Raw genomic sequence first — 14,501 nt, 5'->3', positions numbered from 1 at the left:
CAAGTAGCAAAAAACAGAGAATTAGCAAAAATAAAAGTAAATAGGGGAGTTGTGACTTATGTAGTCTGAAAAATGACTATTACATTTTTTTTGTTTCTCAGTTGAATTTCAGTTAGAAAGATTTACCATAAACTGGCCTGCATAGATTCCAGTCCCAGTTTCTGCCTTTCAGTGATGGCGCTCTGTGTGCTCTGATCTGCTGTCTGCTACTTTCTTTGTCTAAGTCAGCATTATCGTACTTATTCTAATTCTAGATGTGAATGATTTAATTGATTATGCAGCCCAACAAATATAACCTCCATTATCATCCACCTCCATGTGAACTCACAAAACGTTTTATGATGGTAAACTTTCTAAGTCTTGTGTGAGTGTTTACTATAGTACAGTGCAAGTCATTTCCACCAAGGCAGCTCACTCGCTCGCCATTTACTTTTAAGGAAATAGTATTTTGTATTCATTCATTCTGTTTTCTTTGTTCTTTTTAAACGTACTTCAAGAAGTTTGTAGTGCAGTAAAATCAGATAAGGGCAGCATGACACATGTTTACTTTGATTACACAAACATTACGTAGGAGTAGGTAATGGATAATAGGTATTGATTTGTAAACTGGACTTCAATAACTTGAGCTTATTATATAGTATACTACAGTATATTTATAACTAGGCAGCTCATTCTCTTTCTCTTGACAATAATTTCTTTAAATATATAACACATTTTGGGGTCAGCTTGAAAGAAAGGCAGATGTGTAATGTAAAAGTGAGGTCAGAGGTCAAATGTGAGATGATATTTGGATGCCAACTATATTGTGATATTAAGAATCCTCATATATCATTTCCTATATGCCTATATGTTGTCAGCGCAAACCATTGCAGTAAAAAACAGCTCTGTATAGCATTATTATCACTTTGACCTGGGTGGGACCGGGTTGTGCTCTCTGCCTCTGTTGGTCTTGGCGAGGGCCCCAGGCGCTGAGGTAGACCTTCCTGCATGTTTCTGCCTTGGCAGGTTGCAGACACTTGGGTTCTTGTCGCCATCCTGTGTGGTGATGTTTGGACTCAACACACTGCTTGGTTTAGTTTCTGCTACTCTCTTTGTCCTTGCTTAGGGGTCTGGATGCTGGCTTTCACTGAGCTGCTTTTATTCTTGGTTACTTTTTTGTAAAAGGAATAAAAACAAATCTTGTGTGATGAGTTGGGCTCACCACGTTGAATTTGGGAGGGATCACGTGCATGTCCTCACATGTGCATGAATATGGCACGTATGCGCACACAGACACACACACATGCACACGCACACCCACACACACTCACTCCAAAAAAAAAAAAGAGGGGTCAACGATGTATTAAAAGAACACCAGCCGACAGATACCTCAGCCTGTAGCAGATTGCACAAATGGTATTTCAGTTTCCTGCCTGTTCAGCTGCATGGCCAGAGTACCTGTCAAGATTTTTTTTTCTGAGGCCCTTATAAAAAGAGAAAAAAAAATATCACTTTGACCTTCACTTTAACCTTGAAGGAGAGATCAGAGGTCAAATGTGGCATGATATTTTAAATCTTTATGTGGTACTTTCTATATGTTGACAATACACACCACACTTATAAAAATCATAGTTTCTAAGTTAAAAGGCTTTTTGTCAATTTTTGATCAATAAATCATTCAATTGACCTTGAAGGCCTTGGTGGATGTAAGGCAAATTTGAATTTTTAACATGACCCCACTGTACACCCCTACAACATTTTATCAGAATTCATTCAAAATTTTTCAACTTATTGTGTTTACAGACAGAATGACACGCAAACACTACCAAAAACATAACCACCTTGGCAGAGATAATTACAAAAATGTCTGGCAAAGTGTAAAGAAATGAGAGTTGGCTTAAGATTTTTGCGCAGAACTGTATCATAATAAGATTATCATATATCTTTACTAAAAAATACATTTTTGCTCTGGGCTAGAATTTTGCATTCCCATCGAAAAACTTTGAAAACGTCTGATAATTGATGATAAAGAGACTGGTTCTTATAAAATGCTTTTCTACTCAAGCACGTCTCAGTCACATTCATACAAACACTTTCCACCTAACTTTCACATGCCGATGAACGCATCGGGAGCAACTCAGGGTTCAGTAACCTCCCCAAGGATACTTTGGCATGCAGACTGGAGCAGCCATGGATTGAATCACCAACCTTCCAATTAGTAGATGACCTGCTCTGTCTCGTGAGCCACAGCCACCCTGTTGTTGAGACACTTGTTATGCCCCTGCTACTGTAGACCCACTAGGAAGACAAAAAGGCCTACAGAAGAGTTACTGCTGCGATCATGTACTAGAGATGTTTTAATACAAGTCACTCTCAGTTGTCCAATTAATGTTCTAAAAACAAAGCTTTAACTGTTCAGCCCAAACCTTCTCCAAGACAGCGTTTTGCCTCTAAAGTAAGATTTAGAGCGAAACTCTGCTCTCACTCAGCATTAACAGATGTCTTTTGAAAGGTTTACTACTCTGTTAGTTCATTTGGCACAACACTCTGTCTGCGCTGCTATAAACACCACTATAAAGGGATCAGTGAGGCTGACCTCTGTAAAGTTCATAAAACGATCATTGTCCCCGATAACGTCACAGAGATATAAGGAATAGGAAGTCCTGAATGAGCCTGTCCAGCCCTGTCTGCCTCTTACTCCTTTCCCTTTTTGTGTTTTCATCTTCAACTCATTGTGGGGTTGATAATTAGCTTTTTTTTTTTTCCATCTCTCACGGTTTCATTCTAGCTTTTATCTATCTTAGAAATTCAGTTCAGCAATACATTTTGCTCAGCTGGATAATGATAATGATCACATTATAACTTGTAAGTCTTGATAAATTTTTAACAGAACAAAAACACATTGATGCCAAGGGCCTCCTCATTAAATGTGGCTTCACTAATTCACACTCATATACTGATGTCAGGCTAAAACAATCCTGTTCAATCACATCAGGCTAATGTGGTTCGTAGGAATGATTTTTTTAATCTTTGATAAAGTTGTGCACTTGCAAAGTTCATGTTAAGTAAATGTTTGTTTGTGTAATCAATACCTGCTGTTTTTCATAATAACAGAGAAGGGCTTTTGATTATGTGCAGTACTGCAGAAATCTTCAGTTTACAAGAATGCCTTTCACTTCCACTGCAGGAAGGAAGAATACGCGAATTAGGAGCGCTGCCAATGATGAAGAGAATTATGGAAGTGAGAAACTTATATCATATGAAACATTGCTATTAACAATCATGCAAACATACAGTATTTATCAAAAACAATATTGTGCGTAGCTTTAAAGTCTTGCTGATTCAGATCCTTGATTGAGTTTCTAACATCTCCCAGTCCGTGTGCTGTCAGTGGAAGTGATGTTTAGCTATAATTATTCCTGTTAATAGGATTGCTTTTTTCTGTCTTATTACTACCTTCATTACCTGATCTGCAAAAATAAATCTCCAGTTTTGCATTGTATTAACACCCAACATGATTATTCCTTATATACCCATCCCCACCCTACCCCTGCAAATACATAAAAGATATAGATATACAATAGATTACATTCAATCAAATATGGAGGATACCTGCATTTGTTGTGCAGGTAGGTGGAGAGAGACTGACAGTCAGCCTTTGCTTCATTGCAAGGAACATCAAGAAGCAGTGACAGCAGCTGGCCTAAAAGCAAGAATTGACTGAAGTGGCATTTTGGAAACAGGTCTTGAGCACTACTTTGAAATGTCACATAGATACAACATAAAGTCACATCGCATGTAGTTTTTAAAAAAGGCACACTGTGTTCTTATAAGTAAAAAGCTTCAAACTAGATGCGCCCCCAGATGATAAAATTCAAATAAGTATAAAGGAATTACTCCAGCCTGTGTATGTCTGTGTCCGAAACAGAGCATAATCAAGGCTTACCTCCTCAGCACTTGAGCAGAGGTGTATTTGAGAGGCCCGCTAGTCAAGTACAAAACACTCACTGCTAAAGAAAAGAGTGAGTAAGTCTGATGAATAAGTGAGACAGACTGAAACTGAGAAGAGGGCTTTTCATATTTAGTGTTTGAGAGCGTTGTTCTTGATTACATGTGAAACTATTAAACGTGGGTTTCAGAGTGCCACTGCTGCTGCTTTTTTTAGGAAGAGCTGAAGAAGAGGTGTGACTCTTTATCTGTAGTGTTAGTAGGCAATGCATATTGCATTAAAACTATAAGTAGTATTATTCAACGGGAGAACACAAGCTAGAGTATTCTCACCCACAGGCATGAAGTCTCTCTCTTGTATCATGGTACTGTATCATCTCTATATAATTCAGTATTACTGGCAGGCATTTTTGTTTTGTTTGGAAGTGAGCATGACTATCATATTGCATGACTGTAATTTTCTCCCGATGGAGTGGAATATGATTTGGTATGAAGCAGGAAAATGGGGAGCAGGCACTACTGTTCCACTGCTAGATATACTGGACAAAATGCATACTCTGTCAGCACAGAGAATAAGCAATACAGCTTTTTTTTTATTATTATTGTTCTATCGTTTTCACAGAAGAAACATTGAGGAGAGTAATATTTTTTTTATGGAATGAAACTGAAAATAGAGCTCTTCTTCCATTTTTTTGCCCCATATGCAATCAGTTACGAGCTGCATCTCACTTAACGCCATCATCTCCGCAATGATCTTTCATCCTTTGCATCGCCTGCTCACCACACCGCCTTTGATTTCAAGAGCTGAACTATTCTGCAACATTTGTTGATGTGGTTCTGCAAGTAAATGCTGCAGAATTGTGCTCCTCTTGGAATTGTTCTTCTTCGCTGACCATCGGGAGAGGAACCCACCACCATCGGCTGTACACTGCAAAGACTCAATGAGTCCATCTAAACCTGATTTCAATGTTGCAACTATGTTGTAGCACTCATATAAGATCTTTGACTAAATATGGACTGCCACAGACTTTAAGTATATATATATAATTTTGTCCTGAAATAATTTGAATTTCCATGAATTCGGCATAGCTATGTGAAGGCCTGTTCAAACATTACTGGATAGCCTATTTGTGTTACCAGACATCTAAAATGTCCAGAGATGCACATTAAAACATATATAAATCTCTTCTTTTTTTTTTTTAGTCCAGCAGTAGGCTATAGTTAGATGTTGATATTCTGGGCTTCACATGAGTTAGGCATTGGTAGGATCTCTTCAGCTAACTATAGCCCATTTTAACACCTATGCACTAAATTGTAACTATAATTATGATAATATAAAATAATGAACCACAATATTTGAGATCTTTGTGATTACAAGGCCGCTCCATGTGCAAAGACTTACTTGATGACATGGTTTTTATTTTGTTTTTTGCTGTGTTTCATTTTTGTTGTTTTTTTGGTTTTTTTTAACACATAATGAGCCAGCTAATCTCATTTGTCTTCACAAACGAGATTAGCCGAGTACAGGTTTCACTACAAGGCACAAGTGCAGAAAACATAACTTAATGAAGGATAGAGCCTGACTAGAACATGAGTTATTTCCTTTCCAGATGCTCAAACTGCCCAAATGATTGAATGTGTAACGGTTACAAAATCAAACGCACTTTTCAAAACGCAAATTCAGATCTTACTGTTTATACTGTGACTACTGCATTGTTCCCCTTTTTAAATGAAATGAAGACCATGCAGGTAGTGCTCCATTTGTCCAGACTGCTATAGGGTTCATGTTGATGTTTAAAGGAGATGATTAAAGGTTTTGGATATCAGTGTTATGTAAGTAACAGTGTACAAGTCCATACTCTGAATTCTCAGGGCTGATGAAATGCACTTTATATATTTATTTGTAATTTGCTGCCAGTTTTTCTAAAATTATTTCTACAACATCTTAATATATCAAATATGCTATAAGGACAGGACAAGTTTGTGGCTATAACACAACTAATCAACCCGACATCCCAGCGGCACAGACAGTAAAGAGGGACAGCCAGACAGTTGCAGATAGACAGACAGGTCTCCTTTCCAAATATGATCTGCCTGCCAGTTGCTCTGGTGTTGCTGAGGTCCAGTGAACTTACCAAACAATCTACTGCCTCTGTGTCTCAGGGCCCAGATTGGAGCTCTGAGCCTTGGGCATGAAGATGTTGTGGATGGCTTCCAGATCTCATTAACCTTGGGCTGAAGGTCTAGGATTAGTTTGGAGACCCAAAGGGCAGTTGGTCAGCATACTATTCTCGGATCCTCTGCTCAGCTATCATTTACTTGCTTCTGAAGTTTACTGTCAAGTCAGTGGATGGAATTCTTAAGATGTGTGTTTCTTTTCTTCTTAAGAATATTGGGTGCATATTTCTATTACTAGTATATTAGCTTCATAAGATGTTAAAAGTAATTGATAATGGATAATATGTACTTTATATAAGGCATCACATCATATAGATATAAGGCATGACATGTATAATTACATATTTTTCAAGATCAGGAATTCTAATCCTCTGGCTCTGAAAGATGGACATGTATTGACAGGTGAGGACATGGATTGACATTTTTATGACAGAAAAAGACATCAGCTCAGCAGGAAGGATGTGTGAAAACAGTAAGAGTGTGTAATTCAGTGATGCTTGGTTTATACATTTACCGTTGCTACTTAGGACATATGTAATGTCTGCTGAGTTTCTCACTTGCCAGATATGGATGTGTTTTCTCTGTGCTTCCAAATATTCATTTTATAAGTCTGGTGTGGGCTTCTATCATAACACAGTATGTGCAACACACAACATACAGATCCAGACAGAAGCAAATATCAATAACTTCATTGAAATCCCTATTTTACCTTAAATGTCTGCAGTGAGTGGATGTAAACTTGTATTGTCTTCTCTCTTGAGACACTTGAGGCAGGAGGTCTGTTTATTATGATTACAGGACACACCTTGATGGTCCAAACATAAATGTATTCTTTTGAAATTAGTTTGGAAAATCTATGTTCATTTCTTTTGTACTGAATTTTAAATGATTTTCAATACTTGAAATGGTAGAGACAATAAAATTGCTATAAATCACCTCTACCATTATGAAATCTATAATTCCAGCACTACCGAGCTATTATGCGCAGATATTCACAAGCATTAGTAAGTACATTCAGTTGTGACTTTTTTTTTTTTGTTTTTTTTTTTGCAGTGTGAAATAGTGAAATTTATACAACCTTTGGGCCTATGAAACATTTGTAACAGAAATACATTATAGTAACAAACACAGAGACATTACACACACGCACACTCAGTCTTGCTCAGCTCTCTACTTCCTGTGCTGATATTTTGTCAGTTTTCCTCTCTAGCTGTACCAGAAATTCAGCAGTCTAAGGTGCAGACTGTATCAAAAGCCTTTTTTCATCTGCATGGAGGATAAGTCATAAGGGAAATAAAAGCAGTTTACTTTCAGATGTGTTGGTGATATTACGTATACACTTTCATGCTTTTAGATAATGCCGAAATGGGCGTCCTTGATGGATCAGTAGTATTGGACATACAGCAGCTTTGCGTTCTCCAGCCAAAATGTCCACTTTTTTTTTCATGTTTAACCAGCTGTCCAGTTGACTGCAACATGCTCCTCCTGCCATGTCTGCTGTTGCACGTGTTTATGTGTGGTCATCCCAACACATGCGTGTCCATCCTCAGGTGGCACATGGTCAACCATGTACAGCGCCACTGCGGCCTTGGCAAAGAGCCTGGCCAGGCAGGAAACCGCAGGGTTTGAAAAAGAACATCCCCACAGTTCAGCAAAGGTCGGGTGGAGGCATCATTAGGTTGACAGTCTAAAGCGAGGTCTTGCAGGGTGGGGGAGTTGACTGACGGTTTTTGACTCAAGGACATGTCAGTATCAGAGGTTAATGATAAAGGCAGCCTTGGTATGCCATAGGGGATGCTACTTATCATATTCATACAGAGTGAGGGAGTGTGTGTGTGTGTGTGTGTGTGTGTGTGTGTGTGTGTGTGTGTGTGTGTGTGTGTGTGTGTGTGTGTGTGTGTGTGTGTGTGTGTGTGTGTGTGTGTGCATGTGTGTAAGTCAACATTCAGTAGAGATTTGAAGACCAATCACAGTTTGATTATGCTTGACTGAAATAGTTTTAAGGCAAATGTAAACATTTTTTGTTCTTTATTATAACATGATGGTGATGAAAAAACAAATCTTTCAAATGAAACGACGGCCATTTACATCTGCATAATTTCAGTTAAAAAAAAAAAACAACTTCTAACAAAAAAAAAAATCATCACAGAATTAGACAACACTAAAAACATCACTGTTCATCCAGGCAGTGTGTGTGTGTGTGTGTGTGTGTGTTCTCTGTGTGCATTAACCTCTGTGTCCCTGTCCTAATTGTCCACATTTGATCAGCACAGTTGTGGTTTCAGGCACTTCCTTGCCCTGCCTACAGCTCCATTTATCACAAGCAGCAATAGAGACACACAGAGGCTCTCTGTGCTTCAAGGTGAATCCTTTCATATGGCTCATGTTATGTTACCTTGTTAAATCAGTGTACTTGGTGAGAACGAGCAGTGGTGGAAGTCTTCCCAGACAGGATTTTGCATGTTTCTTTGACATGGAAGTGCTTTGGAGGTCGGAAAAACTACTATTTAAGGAAAGCTTTAGCCGGTCCCTTAAGGTTCAGACTCTCATGTGCTTTTCTATTTTCTGCTATTTATCTATTATTTTCTTTCTAAATATTAAAAACGTTTGCTTGATTTTTTTTCAGCTAAATTTACTTAGACTTAAGTAAATTGTCGAACTACTCAAGCTATGCACCCCTAAATGCAAGCCATAGTTTATTTTTATTCTTCAAGTCTATTTTTCCTGATATAGTAAGTATGTTATTGGGCTCAGAGTGCCTCCAGAATATGGTGCAAAACTATTTTGTTTTATTTTGAAAAGACCTCTCTCTTCATTTCAGTCCTGTTTTGCTTCCAGACTTTACTTCATTTCCCACCTCTGTGAGTAGACCCCCCCCCCCCCCCCCCCCTTCATTTGCTCTCACCTGTGTTCAGTCATCCAATCAATCATTGTTGTGAATATATATACACAACCCTGCTTCCCTTTTTTCCTTACCAGATTGACTTTTTACTCACAGCGGTTAAGCTTTCAAGTCATTCCTCTTGTACTCCTTGTTTGGATGTTTTGTCATGTGGATCCTCATGTTTCACTTCTTACCAGCATTTTTTTTTTGTCCCCTAATACCTGAAATATTCGGCACACTCGCTGACTTCCTGTGTATGACTTCTTTCCTGCGAATAAAGGTTTTTTACATATCTCTGGTGTGAAGTTTTGTGGTGCATTTTAAAAAGGTTTTACTTGCTGGTTTAATACTTGGCTGCTAAAATAGAAATACATAATTTGTGTGCTCAGTTGCTGTTTTTTTTATGATATTCTGAATATATTTTTTTTCACAGCAGACATTTTGAATTGTCATGGTAGGAAAAGCACTAATGTTACTGCTGACTTGGTTATGGCTCTTTTCTATTCAAATTTCTGAGTAAGCTGTGACTTTTAAAGTGAGCCAGCATGAACAATAAGTGAAAAGGAAACAACTAAATGGAATTCAGGTATTCAGTAATTACATTATTTAAACTGCCTAACAGTGGCATGTCATAATGTCTTCTGTGGAAAAGATCTATTGGACACAATTTCTTTAAATCATCATAATCTTTTGAAAATTGTAACAGTGGCTGGAGTAAGAAAGAAAGATCAGATTTGTCAGTAGATGTGTGTCTGCTGTGGAATGAGGCACAGTATATGTTTGTATGCCTTTCACAAAGGCCTTACCAAGTCACATGAGTTAGAATAAGGAGCAACAAAGCCCAAATAGGGACGAGGTCATGGTTTAAACTGTGCAGTTAAGTTTAAGAAGAGGTTGTGGTTTGAGTTAAAATAAGACAATTTTTCAAAAGCCTATTTCACAAAGGACACCAGATGTGAAAATGCCCTGAAGCTAAACTGTTCCCACATGCTATGTATTCACATGTTAAGCCAGTGCATAACAGAAATATTAACAGTTGTTCCATTCTGCTGTGTCCATGTCCCAGTGGGTCACCTATGCAGAGTTCTACCATCACTGATATTTTTATTTATCCCTGTGATTTTCCTACTTTGACATATTAGATTTAAAAGGAGATGTTAATTTCTCAGTTTTTGTTTTGTGATCATAAACAAAAAATGTTATATTTTTGGTAGCTACATGTTTATATAAAAAAAAATGTTTTGGACAGATATTACATATTGATTGGTATTAGTACCACTGTGGTTCCTTCCTAGCTTTAAATCATTTCTGTGTTTTGATTGAAGCCGTGACAAATTCAAAACTAAGCAGCCCTCAGTCGTGGAACAGGTGGGCCATTTGAATATTTTCCCTCCAAAAGCTATTCTTTCATCACCTTTCCCTAAGCTTGAATTATTTATTCAGAATTAAATGCTGGCAATAAAAATAAAGTTGGTAATATGTTTTGATAATCAATATCCTCAGTTTTAATCCGTCTTTGTTATTCAGTAAAGGAACCAAAAACATGGGAATTTTAGTATTGCAAGTGTTGACAAAGTTAGAAATGACTTCAGTGTTTCTTTGTCTTTAAGCGTCTTTGTTTTCATGGAAAATAAAAATCGTACTTTTTAATACTTTGAGTAAATATTCCTAAACCCAAAGCAGATGGTCTCCCTGTTTCACTGTTTAAATAGAAAACATGATTTTCATGAATCTATTTAAAGTCTGAATTTCTGATGGACTGCAGCATAAACTGTGTCCCTTCAGGGCGTCTTTCTTTGCATAATATGATCAGGCTATGTGATGTTTGCATGAAATATTTTTACCTGTACATCCCTAGGAAGATCTGGCTGTGCACTTACAGATTGTCATATTGTCTGTCTGTTCATCCTCAGCATGTCGTCCAGGCTTCTACAAGGCATATGCTGGAAACATCAAATGTTCAAAGTGCCCTCCGCATAGTTTCAGCTATGGAGAAGGTTCTGCTATCTGCCGCTGTGAGAAGGGCTTCTTCAGGGCTGAGAAAGATCCTCCAACTATGGCTTGCACACGTGAGTATGCCAGGAAAAAGGGCTTGATGCACGATCTTCACACCATGTGCTTTAACAGTCGGATTAACGCCTTCCACCTTTTGCTTTACAGGCAGATGGCGCAAAACAATTGCGAGTTTGAAACTGAAAAGAAAAATATAAAACACATTCCAGTGGATTTATTAATAGAACAATGACAACATTAAACATGTGAGCTCACTTTATTACACAACACATTTTAGTCATTCATCTGGAAAGTGGGTGTGATGAAAATAAACCTACCATACATACAATGCTACAACAGAACTTAAATGGATGTGTGTAGGTGCACAAACTACATCATGTGACTGACAGACATTCTGGTTCATAGACAGTCTAATCATTGCCAGGATAACATTAGAATACTAGTACATGCCCACGTGGACATAAATGAGATGTTATTGTTATGAAATTAAAACAATAGGATGCGTTCATAATACGCTGCAGTTGTATAAACACTAAAAACAAGTAATTTTAGCCTGTTGCTGGGTGGTTGCCAGGCAGTATGATGGCACCATAATATATAATGCGTAATCAAGGTTTTGCTTTGTGTACTTCAACTTTTGTGGATATAAATTTAATGTTAATGTTGTGAAATGAAAATGATGTCATGCTTTTATGATGTGTTATAGTTTCATAAATACTAAAAAAAAAAAAAAAAAGTGGAATTTTTAAAATATTGTGAAATATTGATCATTGCTAGGCAACATGATTACATTGTAATTTCTGGTATAGACAAGAACCTTTTGGGGGCCTAGGCTGTTCCAGGCATTGGGCTGACACTAGATTACTACAGTAGCTCATGACCCCCTGATGCTGGATTTGTGTCTTTTCTGGACTCTTTTGCATGTAAGGCAAATATGTTAACCACTACAGCAAGGATCTGTTTCATGCAGTGTAGTAAGATGAGTCAAACTGTAACTTTTTACCACTGTGAGGTGCTGAAAACAAGCTGAAAATGTGCAACAGCAAACTGGGATAAGACATTACCTCTTATCTTGGAAGTGAGTCATCTGACATACAGTAATAGCCACATGTATGACTACAGTGATGGTGGTAACCTTTTTTGATGTGATCAAAGTTATGATCACAGACCTGAATTCACTGTCATCATTAATAGGGAGATAGAAATAGTCATTTTATAATTTGGTGTGATTAACCTTGAAATAATTCATTGTAAATTCACATTAAATATTTCTATACTTGTGTATGCCAGACAGTCTGGTAAGTTATTACTTTGTCTATAGAGCTGGTGGATTACTCCAGTGTTCTCGCAGAATTTGCTGTGGCCGTAAATCCAGTCTCGTCTCCAGGACTTATCTGGTGTGAAACGGAACATTAGAGAGTCTCTGGATGAATTACATGGCTTTTGTTCAGCTGCCTCGTCTTCATTGATGATTCACTGACTGTCATTACGACTTCATATTTGCATTAAATTACAGTTTAACCGGACTAATTCTCCTTTAATTAAAAAGCCATTTAGCTGTCACTGAGATAGACGGGGGCCACGTCTGAGAGCTCTCCAGGGTGGAAGAGTGTATTTGTCTTTTACGGAAAGACAAAGCCAAGTCATTGTGGAGATGCTGTTAGTTTAGATTGTCCTACAGGATGCAATGTTTGAAGGGGAAATCCTCAGAAAGGCTTTTCAGCTCTTCATGTGATGTTTTTATCTCAAAAGTTAGACCCAGATGATTCGATGTACACATTTAAACCTGTAAGCTTTTCAGCTCGAGGTCTCTTTGTCAGAGAACTACTTGAAACTACTTGAAAACTTATCTTAGGAGTGAACAGTATTCTTACCTATAGTTATACCTATACTTACCTACACTTACCTATATACTACAAAAAATCCTAAAACCGTGAGCTGATCAAATAAGTGATAAGATCAAGCATCTTAAACTCTTTACCTTCAAAATATGAAGTCATGACTCTAGTGGGCATATTTCTATTTGCAGCATTTATTGACCACACTGACAGAAGGTAAGTTCAATTTGTTTGACAAATGAATATGTGTATAACTACTGAAGACAACTAGACACCTTCCTCGGTATACAGCATTGTAATTTAGTGCCTTGTGCAATGGCTCGTCAGCAGTTGTTAATTTGCTTTTAACAGTATCTCTGCTCCCAGTACAAATGCAGTGTAAAAAGGCCTCGTGTGGGTGTGACAAACTTACAAACTAAGAGGAGTAGGCTGGTGTACCACATTTACTTTTACAATCTGTGAGCTGTGTTTACTCACATAATGCATTTTAATCAGGGGATTGTAGGCCAAAACATAAAGTGTTTGCTTGACGTTGAAGACAATAGAGATTAAAGACCAAGCGCCTTAGAGGAAGACAGTGGTAGAGAGGAAGAAAGAGAAGATATAACAGGAGGGGAGATAAAGGTAAAGGAAAAGTGTAAAGGCTGGATGGAGTAGACAGTGAAGAGAGAAAGGAAGGAGGTGGTGATACCAATCTCCCCCTAGAATAGGAGTTGATTGATGGCAGTGGGGTTGCTCTGCAGGAGGGGAGGTGGGTGGATTCTCCTCGATGGTGAGAATAGAGAAGGTGAGATAATGGCCGATATAGGCAGAAAGAGATAAAGGGAGAGAATGGACACACGCTGACAGAAGTGGAGGAGCAGTAGGAGGAGCTTTCCTGTCTGCTGAGATTTTAGCAACGGTGTGGAGAGAGGGATGGTGGAGGAGAGGGAAACATCCCATTGTCCTGGCAGACAGTGAGCTTGGCAGGACGGGAGTGTTCAAATCCCCCCGGCCTTTTAACTCCACCCTGTTGACAGCTGGCTGCCTGCTATTGCACAATGCTTACCCTGACACACACAAACACGCGCATCCAGGGAGCACAAGAATACCTTAGCAAAGTGAAATGTGAGGGCGGTAGTTAGGCTGCTTACTGCACAGGTGAGGAGTGCATTATGGAGTCAATACAGCAGAATGTTGAGATACCCGTGTGAAATACAGTATTTTTGAAATACAGAAACATTTAGTGTTAGGTTTCTAGACCACAAACTGGCTGTCACAAATGCAAAATACTCAGAGTTTTTAAGATTTAGTTTATCTGCAGGGGTGGACCTCAGATGAGTAGAGTGGATTGACTGCAGGAGGCTGATGCTGGAGGAGACGGTGAAGAGAGGCAGGCAGGGTGTGGAGCTGGAGGTGGTTGGAAGACCGAGTGTGGCTGGCAGAATCGAAGCTGAGGACAGATTGTTAAAGATCGGGGTTAACTGGTAGCCAGCTGACACATACTGGAGGTCGGGAGCACAAAGACAACGTGTAATTAGCCCATTGGAGTTTCAACAAGGAACCTGAATACTATCTACTGCAGTAATTTAGCTGACAGTCTGGCAAGGGGTGGAAAGTATATATATACTGCAGTTAATTGACTAATGAGACACAGTGTATTGTCCACCTTGATAGAAAGC

At 38.4% G+C, this 14,501-nt stretch overlaps 1 protein-coding gene across 2 annotated transcripts in view; it reads left to right on the top strand.

The window, feature by feature from the left end:
- epha6 (eph receptor A6) overlaps window positions 1-14,501 on the top strand; it is a 183,995-nt gene that overhangs the window by 82,182 nt on the left and 87,312 nt on the right. For both annotated transcript variants that reach the window (XM_030757617.1, XM_030757616.1), the window contains one exon: window positions 10,903-11,058. In XM_030757617.1, the coding sequence (XP_030613477.1) occupies window positions 10,903-11,058 (156 nt within the window). The remainder of the gene's footprint in view (window positions 1-10,902; window positions 11,059-14,501) is intronic.

The sequence above is a fragment of the Archocentrus centrarchus genome, chromosome 21, assembly GCF_007364275.1.
Source record: "Archocentrus centrarchus isolate MPI-CPG fArcCen1 chromosome 21, fArcCen1, whole genome shotgun sequence".
In the NCBI taxonomy this organism is placed as follows: Eukaryota; Metazoa; Chordata; class Actinopteri; order Cichliformes; family Cichlidae; genus Archocentrus; species Archocentrus centrarchus.
Note: the sequence above shows the minus strand (reverse complement) of the source record. Positions and strands in the feature narration are given on the sequence as shown.